This window comes from Argiope bruennichi, chromosome 5 (assembly GCF_947563725.1).
Source record: "Argiope bruennichi chromosome 5, qqArgBrue1.1, whole genome shotgun sequence".
Classification (NCBI taxonomy): Eukaryota; Metazoa; Arthropoda; class Arachnida; order Araneae; family Araneidae; genus Argiope; species Argiope bruennichi.
Genome location: NC_079155.1, coordinates 133182569 through 133199752, shown reverse-complemented (window position 1 = coordinate 133199752; position 17184 = coordinate 133182569). Strand labels below are relative to the sequence as shown.

General features: G+C 30.0%; 1 protein-coding gene across 1 annotated transcript in view; it reads left to right on the top strand.

The window, feature by feature from the left end:
- The window catches only part of LOC129968521 (solute carrier family 12 member 2-like), a 67312-nt gene that overhangs the window by 10097 nt on the left and 40031 nt on the right, over nucleotides 1–17184 (top strand). The window contains exons 4-9 of the mRNA XM_056082500.1: nucleotides 3674–3754; nucleotides 5127–5202; nucleotides 6917–7012; nucleotides 7620–7759; nucleotides 8752–8871; nucleotides 15223–15334. Of these exons, the coding sequence (XP_055938475.1) occupies nucleotides 3674–3754; nucleotides 5127–5202; nucleotides 6917–7012; nucleotides 7620–7759; nucleotides 8752–8871; nucleotides 15223–15334 (625 nt within the window). The remainder of the gene's footprint in view (nucleotides 1–3673; nucleotides 3755–5126; nucleotides 5203–6916; nucleotides 7013–7619; nucleotides 7760–8751; nucleotides 8872–15222; nucleotides 15335–17184) is intronic.

Below are 17184 nucleotides of genomic sequence, written 5' to 3'. Positions count from 1 at the left end.
AGAAACCTTGAATTATTAAATTATTTCCATTTAGTTTGCCACTGGTTCAGAATTGATTTTTTAATATTGTTGTTTCTTATGGCACTTGCCATGGAAAATCCCGCTGTTACGAAGACAGCTATTTTAAGCTGGTGGGGCAGCGTCTCTTGTTTTTTTAGTAGCGCCAACTAGGGCCAAGAGTACGATTTTGCTACTCACGCATCACTCATTCGCTTGTACAACCCCTTTTTTAAGGAGGGCTCTTTCACACATCTCACTGATAGAACAACGGAAGAACAACCATGCCCAAAACCGGGACTCGAATCCAGAACGCCCAGATCGCGGGGAAGAGGCGCTACCCCTATGCCAGGATGCCGGCTGATTTTTTAATTATAAGTTTTATCCACAATTTTGGAGTTTTTCGTTGAAACTTTATTGTTTCCCTTTCAGCTCCTTTTTGGCAAGAGAATCTGCACACTCTTTACCCATTGAGTAAAGCACCCAACAAGGTCCTTTACACAACGAAGTTTTAGATTTGGTTTATATTTTAGCATTCTTTGGATATTAATAATGATTAGATATTTATTTATTTTTTTTTGTTAATTCAAGTGCATTTGAGTAAAAGTTGACATAAAGATAAATTTCCTCAAAATATTTTTCCATTTTTCTTAATTGCTTTCAAATAGTACCGATTCTGCGGAAAAAACATTAGCCTCAGCATTAAGTCTTAGAAGTACTTCCAAAAGTATTTCATCGTTTTCATTAAAGCAAACAGAGCACATCCAGACTTGTAAAGTAATTTGGAACTGTCAGCGAAGATGGTCTTGGTTTCATCTTTGCTAAATAAAGATGAATGAGTGTGTGTGTCTACAGGTCAGACCATTCGACCTAAAGCTACCAAATTTGGCACATGTATATTTAGGGGGTCTGAAATGTACACCTCTGGACAACTTTTTTGAAATTTTTATTAGAATTTTAATTAATTAAAAATTAAATTCCATTTTGGCGTTTTTCCACGGTAACTTCCGAAAATATTAGTGCACAAAAATAAATTTTTCACCATTTTTAATTTTTTAAAATTTATTTTTAATGACATCGTTTGCATTTTTACTGAATTGTGGCAATTTTCTAAAAATATTTTTTGCTTAACCTCCAACAATAGATATATTGTTGGCTTGAAGTTCAAACTGTTTTTATTGTTTCATCAACTATCTGACAGAGTAATTCTTCTTATTGTTGAAAACTAAAAAATAGTTTCGGTGAAAATTAGCTCTGTTTAATATCTGTAAAATTTATGACATATAACAATTTACGATATCTATACAATTTACGATATTTTTAAAGTCATTTTATTTTAATTGTCTCTTACATATGCTCTGTTTATTGTGTGCATAAGCCTTTCTGATGAAGATCATGACATTGTGGCACTAACAATATACATATATTAATACTGCCGCAATATTCCCAGCGAACCAGTTTTCCTATTTCTCAAATGCTTTAGTTAATATTTTCCTACATTACTATGGGAAAAAATAATTAAATATAATTTAATAAACGACGATAATTTAATCCATGACTTACTTATGATAAACTTAGATTATACCAATATTGTGACTAACTGCTATCCAAAAGATTTAATTCTAACAGAAACAAATAAAAATTGCATTTGAAGCCACCTTTCTGGATTTAAAAATCGAAATGGCTAGTGATAAGACGATAGGTGGTATATGCGATAAAAAGGATGAATTTAACTTTAAAATAACGAAACTGTGTAATTATCATTCTAATCTAAACTCTAAAATTTTCAAAAATCTAATTTCCTCACAATTTAACAGGATCAAAAGAGTTTGCAATAACAAAATTTCCTATATTGAAGCAACAATCTCATTAAAAATTTAACTAATAATGAATTTCTCAGAAACTGCTGTTATATTGTTTTTTTAATAAAAAAAGAGATGATTTGGTATTTATCCTTTGCCTAAAATAAAAATAGACTTTCCGTTGCATATTAGCTAACTCAATAGATGGCGCTAAGAACCTCCAATTATTTATCACCTTGAATGACGTAAGCAGAAACAAAATGAACAAGATGGGACACTTATAAAATTTTTATCTGCTGCCGGTATGTTCTTTCCTTTTTGTTTTAAAAATTGGTTATGAGAGTTCTGATATAATTTATTATATGTTATTGTATTTTTTGCTTAATTCGTGGTCGTATTCTTTTATAATAATTGTTTTGTTCCATTTCTGTAAAAAATGGTGTATTTCTTAGGCCTTAATTTCGGGGGATTTTCAGGTCACGAGGGATCAATACTGTTGCACTAAGGTGAGACTCCCCACAGAAAAAATTCGTTATTTTGATCCCTGCCTGAGAGTGACCCTTGAGAAAGGCCGTATTCTTATTTTATTTGGTTTAATTTTGATTCTATTTTAACTTGGTTTTTATTGCTAATTAGTATATATATATATATATATATATATATATATATAGGTAGGTACAATTAAAATAGCACAGCTTTAAAAAGTCATAATTTGGCAAAATCACGGACATGAAGTTATATCTACACTATTTAAAGAAAATTAAATATAATCAATATTCCCAGTGAACCAGTTTTCCTATAAAGTAAAACTAAAACTGAATTTTATGATGAACCAGAGAATTTGCTTGTTGAATAATTCTTTGAAATATTGCATAAATTATGAAAATTATTCTGTAATGCACATCAGATCCGAATGATTATGATCTCTGTACTCATTGAAAATTAAAAAGAAATATGTTTGGTTTCATCAAAAGAGCATTAATGTTAGCATGAAGTGAAGTGTCATCACTACCACTCTCATTTAAATCTCAAACATAACTGATAGATAATTAGAGAGGTACATAGCACAATGAACAAGACGGCGTAAGCTAATCTTGATAGAAGTATATATGAAATGTTTTTCATTTGTAGGAAACCTAATAAAATGAGATTTACTTAGTTTCATTTTTAAATTATATTTTAAATTCCAATCTTCTATTCTTAATTGGATTTTTACGTTTTTATTTAAAACTATAAGAAGCCAATAAAAGGATGCCATCTGCAAACATGATAATGTCGAAATTTGACTCACTCTCAAAACTCCTTAAGAGACAATCCATAACGGTTAATATTGACACAGGTCCTAAAGGTGGACGCCCTTGCCGTACTTAAAATTAATAAAGTTTTCAGTGTCAACAAAAAACATAGTATCAAAAGCCACATTTAATGAAAGATGTGATGATGGTAACGACGAAAAATATAATAATTAGAGCAAAGACATTGTGTTTGTTCCAGCATCATTTCCGAGCGATGTTGATGAAATTTGGTTCACATTTTCTTCTTTGTTCAGCTAAAAATCATGCAAGGGTAAATCAAACCCAATCCATTCCATGTCTTTTTTTCTGCTACTTCATTCCATTTCCCACAAATTTTTTAATCGGTAAAAGATTGAACCACTCCAATTCTCTGCTGATTTGCTTGTAATAAAGACATTTATCTTTTCATACAACAAAATCTTTAAACGTTTAATGAAAGATTTCTTGATTTAATTGCGTTTATTTGTCTTTAACTCTGCTATGCTGCATATAATAATGCAGATTGATAATAATATAGATTGTTTATTTCATAATGGATTTATTTATTTTTATGCTGAATGAATTCCATTTCGATTCCAGGATGACTGCCGTCCTGTTCTAACTGCAGGAAAAGGGGGCAATAAAGGAGCTGTAAAATTCGGTTGGATCAAAGGAGTTTATGTAAGTTTCTGCAAGAAATAAGTTGAATGTTTGTAAAATGAGTTTATAAAGTACTCAAATAGAAAAGATTATTTTGTTATTGAAATTAACACAAAAGTTTACAATACAATACTACTCAATTCATTTTTATTTAAAAGGTGGGGAAAATTGTTAAAAAAATGTGTTTAAAAAAATAATTTTCTAAAATAATTTCAAATTTTTTATTCACAAACAAATTATTATAGAAAATGAAACAGCGCAAATTAATTTAATTTTTAACTTCGAAAAACATTCAATAATAACTTCGCTTGCTATTTCTAATTTCCTCGAGTAAATTTGTGATATAGGTTCGGCAAAAAGTCCGTAAAAACTTTAAAAATTTATAAAACCCCGATAATTAAGTAAAATAAAAAACAATTTGCAGATTTAGCATCGATAAACACGGGATTTTTTTTAAGATAAGAAATAATAATTAGAAAAACAGTCGATAGGTTGCGTTTTGTGCATAAGGAAAAGACGCGTTAATGATAAAAATAATGTAACCAAATCGTTTATTATGGCAATATGCGTTCCACATGTCCACCACCACAGGTGATAACACATTGCAGACGAGTCATGAATCCAGAAACGGCAGAGTGCAGCATGCCCAGCTGTGTACATGACAGCTCTCGGCAGATTGCATCTTTCCATTCCAACAGATTGGATGGATGGGATTGATACAAACGAGATTTTAAATTTCCCCCATAAAATCTGCTGTTGTCAGATCTGGAGACCGAGGGGGCCATGGAAAATTGGCTTCTGACAGCTTTCCGTGCACTACAAGTCTCTGCTGCGAATTCTGACACTAATCTTTTTATTTGGGCTGCAAAGCTCACCGAACGTGTCTACTTCAGCTTGGGTCGTCTGGACCTTACAGGACCCTCTAGCGATCCAGTTTCCTCAAATCATTGAACAAGTTTTATGAGGCCTGCTAGTATTAAATGCCCTTTTCCGGTCTTCACATTTTTTTGAAGTCGTAATTGACACAGTGTAACAGTCCCTGATTCCTGGTTCATGTCAAACATCTTCGCCAATAGTCAACATCTTCGTTTTTACGGGCTTTTCGACCACCCTGTATTCGGATCCACTGCGATTTCATTCCCGTAGGAGAGAATAAAATCGGTATGGTATCTTGACTAGATGATAGCTCTGTTGAGTAGACACCACTCTATTAAAAGCCATTAAATGTGTGATGTTGGATACAGAGTTTGGTAGACATAACAGAAACAAATTTTTTTTTATTTTTTTTTAATTAGGAATGACTGTGGAATAAAACTTTAATTTTTGGCTAAAGCCGACTTTATTTTAAACTAAGCACAAAGCCACTTTTCTATTGGTATTTATTTCATTACAGATACGATGTCTCTTGAATATCTGGGGCGTTATGCTCTTTCTTCGAATGGGTTGGATGACTGGACAATGTGGAATAAGTAAGAGCTAATTTTTGAGAGTCTTAAAAACTGATATGTGTTACAGTTCTCATCCGCTCATTTGCCGAATTTCCTTATTAAAATTTCTATTATTATATCGTGTTTGAAACATTAGGTTGGCTTTGACGCTCAGCTTCAATGACTATGAATTGGCCACTAAAGGCCACCAACAGATAAAGAAGTCTAGCTTGCGGAGTTCAAACAGCTGCTCGTAAAAAAGAGAAGCGATTTTTATGATGTTGTAAGGAATTTGTGAAGTACGAGTCAGAAAAGGTGCCCTTTACCGATCGCAATAATGTTTATGATTTATAAAGTTATAATTCGAATTATTTTACAGGTACAATAGAAATCATCTTATAATTAGTGTTGTTTTTTTTAATTGAGAGATGATCATTTAGTAAAGTAAAACTTGACTAAATTTCTAGACTCGCAAGTAAATAAAATTTTGATTATTATAAACAATACTAAAATGAAAAAAATCGAGTTCCCATTAAGATTTATCATCGACTCTCCACGCAAAATGAATAAAAAATGTGTACGTACTTTATACAAATAAAATAAAAAACATTTGAAATCGTATCTTCTGATCTCGATTTGATTGAAAAGATGATTGCATTCTTATAGAATTGTAATTCATGACAAAAAAAATATTTATTTCTTGTTCAATATCTTAAACCTGCACTCGAAATGACTTAAAGTTATACCCCCCCCCAAAAAAAATTAAAAATAGAAAAGGCAATGTTTCTGTGTCCTTGTCTAGTAGTAGAGATAATAACGGGAAATACCTAATAATACATTAATGTGGAATTTATTGGAACAAAATTCTGTTTAACTGTAACTAATGCATTTCCAAATAAGGTCTTACCGTATCTGAAATCAGATAGGACTGTCGAGATAACGATTTTAAAGTTAAGACCTTTTATTGGAACTTGTTGGTCTGTCATTTCTTGTTGTTCGAGAAGGAGACAAATACAAGTTATACTTTCTATTATCAAAAAACTCTTCGTGCTTTTTTATATGAATAAGCTTGTTTTTCATAGATTTATTGCCTATCCTAAGATGTGAAGAAAAGGCACCACTCTTTAGAATATAATTGTTTTGGTGGATAAAATTTAAAGACAACCATTTAGAGCAAGACGTCGTACGTTCAGTAAGATAATCAATGTACCAAAATCAATGGTTCCGCATCCTTTCCGACAAGGGAATACATTTCACTAGGTCATTGCCTTGAGTGCAGTCGGGAAGTTTCGAAGGATGATGCAATGGAAAGAATCTTTAAGTCAAATTAACTGCCTAATTAGATGACACATCCTCTTTTGTGATATTTATTGTTATTTTGATTCTCATAATAGTATAAGAGCATTTGAGACATTGAAGAGTTTTCCACTGATATGTGCAATTTAAATTACTTAGTACTTTCACTTAATTGCGGATTAAAAATTAAAAACTCAGCAATTCGATGTGCGAGTCAGACTTGTTGTTTTGTGCGAAGGATTAAATTTTTAATTTTCTTTGGGCAGTGCGCGAACTATTTTCTTGCATCTTCTATTTTTATTCAATAATTTAATAAAATAGTAAAAGTAGGTTGTTTATTGTTTAATTACAAAATTTGCTTAATTGGACTAAGACGTCTCAGTTCCAATTAATCGGAATCGACCGTACTTATTGACAAAAATTAAAGTTCTGATTCTCATTGTTTTTTCATAACCCCCAGTCTTGGCCATTGTCATCGTTCTGCTGTCGACTGTAGTCACCGTCATCACCACACTTTCCATGTCGGCCATCTGCACAAACGGGGATGTCAAAGGAGGTAAGCGTGCTTATTTCTCAGTGTTTATCTTTGCTTGCAGAATCCTCATTTTGACGATTATTAAATAATTTTCAGTAACAATACTAGAAATTATGAATTTGGAAATCGTGTTATCCAGACCAAAAAATCATTAAATTAAAATCAATAATGATTTTAACTTTTTTTATTCTAATAAATTTATCTGATGGCGTTTAAACAAAATGAAAACTCGATCCCTTCAAGCCACAATAAATACATTTCTAATAACAACTTTTTTTCACGGTTACAATATGTATTGTTATTTTGAATATAAAGAATAATTTAAAATTAGTTTATGTTTTGCCGAAGTCTGAATTTCCCTCTTCTTCTAAATGGACAATGCTCATATGTTTTCATCTGCTTATTTTTAATCTTGCGTAGGGTGGCTTGAAACTTTTGCTTCAAAACTGCTATTCAAATTACTATATATTAAACTGCTATTCAAAGCTCAATATTTGTTAAAAAATATCAGTGCAAAACTGCTATTCAAAATACTGTGATGTTCTGGAACAGTATAAATATTCACTGAGAAACCAACTTGCGAAATAAAATTCCTTAAAAGAGACTGACTTTACTTATGTTCTTATAGGAGGAGCGTACTATATGATATCTCGAAGTTTAGGCCCCGAGTTTGGAGGTGTGGTTGGCATCCTGTTATTCCTCGCCAATGCTGTTTCTGGCGCCATGTACATTATCGGTGCGGGAGAGGCCATCAGAGACATACTTAATGTAATTTTTATTTACTAGCTATCTGATCATCTTCTGTTTTGTCATCTGTATTCTAACACATCTTATTTTTTCATAATTTCTTGTGAATAAAAAAAAATATTTAATTTTTGTGTGTGTGTGTGTGTGTTGACCCAATTAGCATTCAAACTTAATGCACGCACAGAGAAAATCTCGACAAATGCGAGAAAATCTCGACAAATTAAAAAATACTTTATCACTCGTATGTTATTATTTTTTTAAAAAAAAATTCTATTGAAAGATGAGATTGCAGTGAGTTATTTTCATGAATTATGAAGTTAATTTGCTCAATATCACAGTTCCTTGAAAAAATGAAACCTCTTATAATTGTTCTTGTCGAACATTCTTTATTCTTTTTGTTTGCATGCAGTTACGGATGGCAATTTTTAGTTTTATTGAAGCGAAAGCGAGATGATTAATATTTTTATGTAAATTTAAAATTTAGTAAAGTTTATTATTTAATTCATAATGCTGTATCTTATAGAATATGTAGAACTCGATTGATTGATTATTACCTAAACATTTCCATACTCCAAAACTTCCGAAAAGTTTCATTAGTAAATATTCCGTGACAAATAAAATAGTAAATTCTTGAAATTTAAAATATTTTATACATTTTTAAGTTGGTTAAATATCTGTACATTGACTTTAAAATAATAAACGCTAAAATGAATTTTAAAAAAAACTTAAGAAATGCTATTTTAAAGGCTTGAGTTAACTTATAATATATAGAAATGGTACAATTCTATCGGTAGATAGGATAATATTAAACTTTGGGTAAGGTGGAAATACAATTTGATTCCAGAACGTGCCGTTTCTTCTAAATCGCTATGCATAGGGCTCGAGGCTTTTTATATATTAGCCTTTCATATTGAAATTGTCATTAAAATTATCTTCAAAAGAAGGCAAAGGTTTTGTTTTCATCTTAAAATAATACTCCAGGACCAGCCAACCAATTCGTGTTTACTTTTCAGGAAGTGGGCAAAGGCATCGTGGAATTTCCCAGCGGAGTCAACGATATTCGTGTGTCCGGCATCATTTGTCTGCTCCTCATGATGTCCATCACTGGCATCGGAATGGCCTTCGAGAACAAGGTGAGTGCATATTGATTGGACGAACAGAAACCTGATAAAGAAACTATTTGTAAACATTTATTTCACTCTGCATCGTTATTTTATATTGTGATTTATTATTTTATTCGCTTGAAAATGACTGTTTGTTGAAAAATAATCTTAGGCGATTGCATACACATCATAATTATATCACGTGTAATTATATGGTATAGATATTAAGTTTGGAACAATTGAATTTCTTCTGTAATAGTTTATGGAAACAGCCTAACTTCAAAATGTGCAATTTCAAGTTAGTTCCCAAATGCGCAACCACATCCACTTAATCTCTGGTCTTGAAGCACTTTGTTGGAATCCTAGTTACTTTATAGGTTCGGTGGAATTTTACTTCTGAGCTATAACAGATAGCATTACAAACTTACTTTTGAAAAAGTATTAAAATAACATGCAAAACAAATTGATAATGTTTCCAAAGTGAAAATGTTTAGAGGTAATGCAATTGTACAGTATAGGTGAAAAAAATCCTTCCTTTGGAATCTTCTTAAAACTGAGTAAGATTTCCAAATTTGTTTATCAGATCTTTTATTATTATTTTAGGAGGTTTTTTATCGAGTTTTTAATATTGAAAAACACTTCTATATAAATGCTATTTTATTTTTAGAACATAAATATACATTTTTAACAATAAAAGATCTCCTATTTTACATGATGGTTTGAAATCCTTTTTGAAAACGACAGAAGTGATAGTAAAGAATCTTTTACATGTCTTCACTCATAATCTGCATTCATAGAGATGTGTAATTAAGAGTTATTTCATTTCATAGCTGCAAGGAAATTGAAATTCCCTCTGCATGAATTATCTATGGAGTGCATGAAAAAATATCAATGCATATTAACTTTATGATTCACTTTTTTGAAATATGCACAATGCATTTCGAAATTCCGCATTCGTATTGTCACTGGAGTGCCTGGAATATAAATAGTTGTTAAAACTAATCTGAGAAGAATATATATTAAAATAGCTCTAGAATGTAAAATAATTGCAAATTGGTTTACTGGTTTCAAATTTTCTATTGTGTAATACAATATTTTTAATGTAAGACATGTCAACGATTTTCAATGAAAAAAATAGTGTCAGTCGAAATTGACAGTTAATCGAATCTTTCAGTTGCATCATAATTGTTGTGGATACAACAAAGAAACCGCTAGGAAATCCGGATGATATGAGAAAGCTACTGGCTGCGAATTGTGACATATATGGAGATGACTCGAGCCGAGCATAATCAAGAATGGTTTTTATTTCAAATACTCTCGCCAAGTTTCTCCATAAACTGACACGATATTTGTTCATAGTATATATATATATATATATATATATATATATATATATATATATAATGAAAACAGATTCCCTGTTAAATCTTTTTTTCTTCCAATTTTTTTCATATTCATTCTCTTCTAAATTTTGGGCCCCTGTCTTCTTAACCAGTTTTTGGCTTTAGTTCAAATCAGAATTATTTTAAAATATTATTTAGCCCACATAAAGACATCAGTAGATCAATTCTTATAGCGTGAAAATGTATTAATTAGCTGATATAAATATTATTCATATTTTATTTAGAATAGAGTGAGACGAAAAATATATAAATGATTAAATGATATGTAGTATAATACAAAACATTAACGAAAATTTTTAATATGATCTTTTTAACCTGGATACTATCTGTAAATTACATCATTCGAAATGCATGATGAAATTATCACAAGATCTCTGTTGGGAGATCATATTGAATTGCAAATAAGTTGATATCGATTTACAAAATTTGATCCTTTAAGTTAAAAAATGCCCATAATGATATTTACAAAATTTGATCCTTTAAGTTAAAAAATGCCCATAAAGATATTTTCAAAATTTGAATTTTAGTTAAAAATTTATCCCGGTATCAAAATTTTCCTGAAGAATTCTGGAATATATATTACACAAAATCATTTTTACACCATTTTAAGATCTTTAAAAAATCAACTTTATAATAATAGTTTATTTCTTTAAATTTTTTTTCTAATTTTAAAAAGTGTTTAAAAATATTTTAAACTAGCCACTTTTAGCGAACAGCCGGTAAGTATTAATGCTCGCTAAAATTTTCAATTAAATATTCTATGCAACTTAGTCTCCTAATAGCTTTTTCTGCAAAATTATTTTTTAAGTTTCAGATTTTGATAGTTATATAATTCCCTCATACTATAATTTAAACCTTAAACAGTTCTGTTCATTGTATTACATATATCTCTCTAGTATACATATATCTCTCTTACATATATCTTGTATTACATATATCTCTCTAGTATACATATATCTCTCTTACATATATCTTGTATTACATATATCTCTCTTTTCTGTCAGCACCTATAAAATTTCTACTTTTAATTAAAGTGGAAATTTTAAACTGCAGTTAATATATTTGCTGAAACCCAGCATGCCTTTAAAAAAAATATGAAAATTGAAAGCAGAATCATTCGGCATTGAAGTTTTATATGCACTGCAGAATAATTTTCTTAATTTATATAATATCTCAAAGAATTAATTATTCAGCGAAAATTTCTCTGATTAATAGAAAAATTCTGCTTTTAGAACATTTTTAAAGGATTTAAAAAATGTAAATAAACATATTTTATTCCATTTCAGTCAATAAATTACTTATGAAAAAGTTTTAAAGTTTTAAATTTTACTCGTACACATCCTTTGTTTCTAAGGAATCATATTCTGCGAAATACTGTTGACACTTCACTTCTAAAAAAATAAATAAACGCATAATGCAAAAGATAAAAAAGTATCTATCTTTTGCGAGAAAAATAGATCGATTTATGAAGTTTTTATGCAACAATTTTAGAACAATCAACATTTTCATAATCATAGGCAGTCACTGTCGAGAAACCTAGGTAGAATATTGCCATATCTTCTAGACGGTCGATAAAGTGGTCTAAAATCGCCAATTTTTATAGAAGAGTGATATTAATTCATAAAAATCAATTTTAATGATTGATTTAGTTGATTATTCAACACTTTTTATTTAAAATATTGGTGTCTCAAGAATATTTTATTAAATATGATTCAAGGGACAGAGAACCTATGTAAAAATTTAAAATTCGTAATTCATTGGAGCATGTTGCTAGTCCGAAGTACTTAATTAATATTATATATTCTATAATTAATATTAAGTAATTAATATTATATATTCTACTTTGGCTGCTGGTGCATTCTACTTTGTTGGTGCTCTACAGTCCAAACCGTTTGACATACAGTTATCAAATTTGGCATATATATGCCTTGGAGTTCGTGAATGTGCACCTTGAAACGATTTTTAAAAATTTTTAATTAGAATTTCAATTAATTAAAAATGAAGCGTAATTCCGGCGTTTTGTGGCTATAACTTCAGAAAATATTACAGCACAAAATCGAATTTTGCATCAGATTAAAGCTCAAAAAATTATCTTTTTAATGATACCTATGTTTAAATTTATAAATTATGCTTCGATTTTTAACGAATTGACAATACCTATATTATTAATTCAATAAAACAATCTAATTTAAGGCAAACATGGTTTAATATACTTAGGTTAATCATTCTAATCCGCGACCATCAGCTAATTTGGAGCATACATTTGCTAACAAAATGGTCTAAAGGAACTAAATAATTATATTTAATGTATCTCTAGTCCATAAATGCTCCTATGAATAAGGAATTTTAAATTTTTACATAAGTCCTCTGCCCTTTGAATCATATTAAAAAAATATTTTTGAGACTCCAATATTTTAAATAAAAATTGTTGAACTCCAGTCAACAAAATCATTCATTAAGACTGAATAATTTATTAAATTTGAATATTGCTCTTCTATAAAACTGGCGATTTTAGACTACTTCTCCGACTACCTCAATGAAGATACGCTAATCTTCTGCCAGGGTTTCTCGATAGTGATTGGCCTGTGATTATAAAAATGTTGATTGTTCTAAAACTGATACATAAAAACTTCATAAATCGGCCAGATTTATCGCAGAAGATAGGGACGTTTATTTATTTATTTAAAAGTTAAGGTATCAAGAGTATTTCGCAGAATAGGACTCCTTGGGACCAAAGGACTGTGTAAAATTTAAAATTCTTAATTTTTTCATAAGTTCATTAAATGACTGAAATAAAATAAAATATTTTTATTTGCATCATTTAAGTTTTTTGATAGTAAAAAATTAATTTTACGATGAATCAGAGAAATTTTTGCTGATTAATTCTTTTAGATATTATATAAATTATTTGCAGTGCACATATAAATTCACTGCCGAACGACTCTGCTTTCACTTTTCATATTTAAAGAAAGACATGGTTAGCTTCATGTATAAAAAACTTTTATATTGATTGCAGTTTAACATTTCCAATTTAATTTAAAGTAGAAGTTTTATGGATGCTGACAGAACATTAGAGAAAGTGATAAGTAGTACAATTAACAGAACTGTTTAAGGCCTACATAAAAGTATGACTGAATCATATAACTACCAAAATATGAAGTTCAAAAATATTTTGCAGAAAAAGCTACTAAGATAACAAGTTACATGAATTGAAAATTTTAGCAATCATTAATACTGGCGAACCGGCTGGTCGCCAAAGGCGACTAGTGGTAAATAAATATAATGACATTTATGTATAAAATATAAATAAGGACATGTTGTAGGTGAAATTCGACAGACGGCGCCAACAAAGAAATGTCTTTAAATGATATTAACAACAAAACTATTTTCCCTTCATATTTGTTTTAATTAGCCCTTATATTTACTATTTGTCTTTGCAAAAATTTCATATTTTTTGAAGCGATATTTCGAGAGACAATGTGATCTGGGATGTTTAACATTAGGTCCATGGAGCAGACTAAAAAGACTAAGGATCACCCTTAAAGGTAGTTGAAAATTGAATACTCAATTTGCCTTTGTATTCATACACGATACGCAACGCCTTTGCTCAAGATATAATTCGTTCATTTTGAAGGGGCAAATCTAATCTTCACGCTAACACGTTTTTACAGCATATACGTTCACTGAATAATTTCTATTAAGGCTTTAAGATGAGAACAGAATAACACGAGATCATATTTTTATATATTACAAGCTTATTTTTAACTCAGAGGTGTCACTTATATTTGAACTCGTTTCTGAAACAATTGTACTTAAAAAAAAAATAGTACACAGAAGTACTCATTTTTAAATACTTCATTTTTAAAAGTGCGTAAAACAATCTGCTTTTGATTCCTTTCTTCCTACTTTGGCCGATCGTCCCGAGCCACTTCGCGAATTGGCCGGCCAAAGCCCGAAATCAAGAACAGATCGGACATTGGCCGGTAAGTTTACAGCAACGTTGGCCAAAACGCGAATTGGCCGGCCAATTCGCGAACTGGCCGATTTCGGGCTTTGGCCGTAACATATATATTAAACCATGTTTGCCATAAATTAAATTTTTTATTGAATTAATAATACAGATATTGTATTATTAATTCGTCCATTTACTTTTTAGAAAATGCCATAATTCAAATTTTTTTTCACTTCATACAGACACGAGCTGAAAATTACACTTATATATATTTAATTTTCGATAGTAGTTCATTTATTTTTTAATTTTAACTTCTGTTCATGGGATTACAACACGTTGATAAAAGCTAATTTTTTCTCATTAACGTGCTCGTGCAGATTAAATTTTATTTTTATTTTGTGCGAAATAAATTGTTGAAAAAAAAGTATGGTAAAAATATTTCTTTAAAAATTAGTTAAAAATCGAAAGTTAATTTATATATTAAAGCATTGGTATCATTAAAAAGATAATTTTATGGGCTTAAACTTGCAAAAATCAATTTTTGTGCTGTAATATTTTTAAAAGTTATAACGGAAAAACGCTGAAATTTCGCTTATTTTTAATTAATTAAAATCCTAATTAAAAATTCAAAAAAAAAATTGCTCAGAGGTGCAAAAATTGCTCACATTCCTGGCCTCCAAGATATACACACGTCAAATTTGGTAGCTGTAGATCTAACGGTCTGGACTGTAGAGCGCCAATACATACACACACATTGAGCTTTATAAGTATAGATATAGATATATTTTGAAATACTTTTAATTATTTTATTGACTGCGTTTGCACACAGTCGCGTTACGAAATTAAATATTTTCTTATACAATAATTTGGGGCTAATTAAAAAAATATACAGAGAGATAGACATATTTAGCATAAAGAATCATCATACTACAATTTTCGGAATGGACGTTCGAATCCATTTTGGTATTTTTTTTTTTTTTTTATCATCCTAAAAAAGCTTGACTTGCTTCATTTTCTCTCCAATAGACTCAAATGGTGCTTCTGGTCATCTTGTTGGTGGCTATGATGGACTATTTTGTTGGAGCTTGCTTTCCTCCTACAGATGATCAAAAAGCGCAAGGATTCATGGGATGGAGCCGTAAGTGTCCATTTATTTTATTTTGATAGTTTTATCAGGAACCATGTTCATGTGACAACTGAACTTGAAAAAACGCTGAAAGACACAGAACTTATATATTCTACACGCTTCAAAGATATCTGATTATTTCCCTCAACGATTAAAATCTTGAATCATTTCATCTCAATAGCTTCCCACGATCATATGGTTGAAGTGCTTTTATATATTGGCCATTCACTATTGCCATAGCTATTGACATTTTTGTGACGTTCCGGAAAATATTGGAACAGCGAAAAAAGGAACAACAAAAGATTGAACAATGTTCAAATACAGAAATACCAATCTTTCAAAAAAAAAAATCCATACTTTGCCTAACAGATTTAATAAAGAGTTGATTATTTATAGCTTAATTTCGCTGATTTACTTTCAGAACGTCATAAATCCAAATTCATAAGATGATGTGATTTAATTGAATTCTAATAAAACATATATGCAATAGATATTTTAATTATGCAGTTCATAAAAAACTACCGATTATTCTTATTTAAAAAATATCTGTAGCAATAGTTATTTACAAATGAGATATAACCGGATTATTATGTAGTTTATAATCATCAAAGAAAGTAATTATTATAATAACGATACGAATCAAATGTCACTTCAAAGCCTAATTTATTTTTTTTATAAATCAGCTTTATTTTTTCTGCTAAAATTCAACCTTTTTAGATATTAAAACTTAAGAATGTCAGTTGTTTCCTGTGCGTGTCATTAGGAGCATATAATTCATTTATATTTCGGAATCATATTTGACATGCGATGTTTTTTTATGGTAGCTATATTTTCATTTTCTGGATATGCATTGGTGCATTTTATTAGATAGTAATCTTTATGATCTTTCAGGATAAAAATTAATTTGGTATTCATTTGCAACATAGTTCCAATATTTATTTTGAAATTAGCTGTACAATTTCAAATTATTGAAAATTAATTAATGCTTGATACAAAAGATCTTATTCAATCAATTCAATCTCATATTTTTAAAAATTCATTCAACTTGAATTTTTTCTCAGTTAAATACAAGAGCCTAAAACATTCATTTAAAAATAGTAATAAGTGCAAAGCATTTTAATGTTACTCATGCGTTCAAATATATTTCGAATACTAACGCCTTTTTTTGTGAATGCACAAGTACTTTTTAAACTTTTCATATTTAAAAATACTGTTATATAATAATAAACAATGTAATACTAAATATATACTGTTTGCTTGTAACACTTGACTCTTTCCGAGTGCCAGAAATTGAATGAGTTCAGTAACTAAATGAAAGCGGAGCTACATTAAGGAATGAACACTCTTTTGGAGAATATAAATGATATAAGTTCAAAAAGGGTTTATATATTTGGAGGTTTGTTTTAGGTTCCATTAAAATTTTAAACTTTGTGCTCCCTGGCATAAAATATCCGAGAAAGGGGAGGGGGATTATATGGAACGTAGGTTCTTTTAAAGGATATGGTTTTCGGTATCTGTCCTGGACGTCCTTTTATGCAAGCATGCTTTTGCTTAAAGGACCTTTTAATTCTCTAAAGACAAAGGATAAAGGTGACTCAAGGCCGTCCAAGTATAAATGGTGAAGGACGAAGTGGATGGTCTGCCTTTATCAATGAAAAAGTATCCCATGCTGCATAAGCGTCCTATCATGAGGATGCGCCGTTCAGCAGACTCATCATTTCATTTAATGAGTGCTGACTGATGCTGAAGTTCTGAAAGTATTAAAATATGACGATTCTGTAGATAACACAAAATTCGAAAACTAGCACATTAGGAAAAATCTGTTTGAAGAATTAGAATCGTGTTAAAAACTCTGCTTTAAA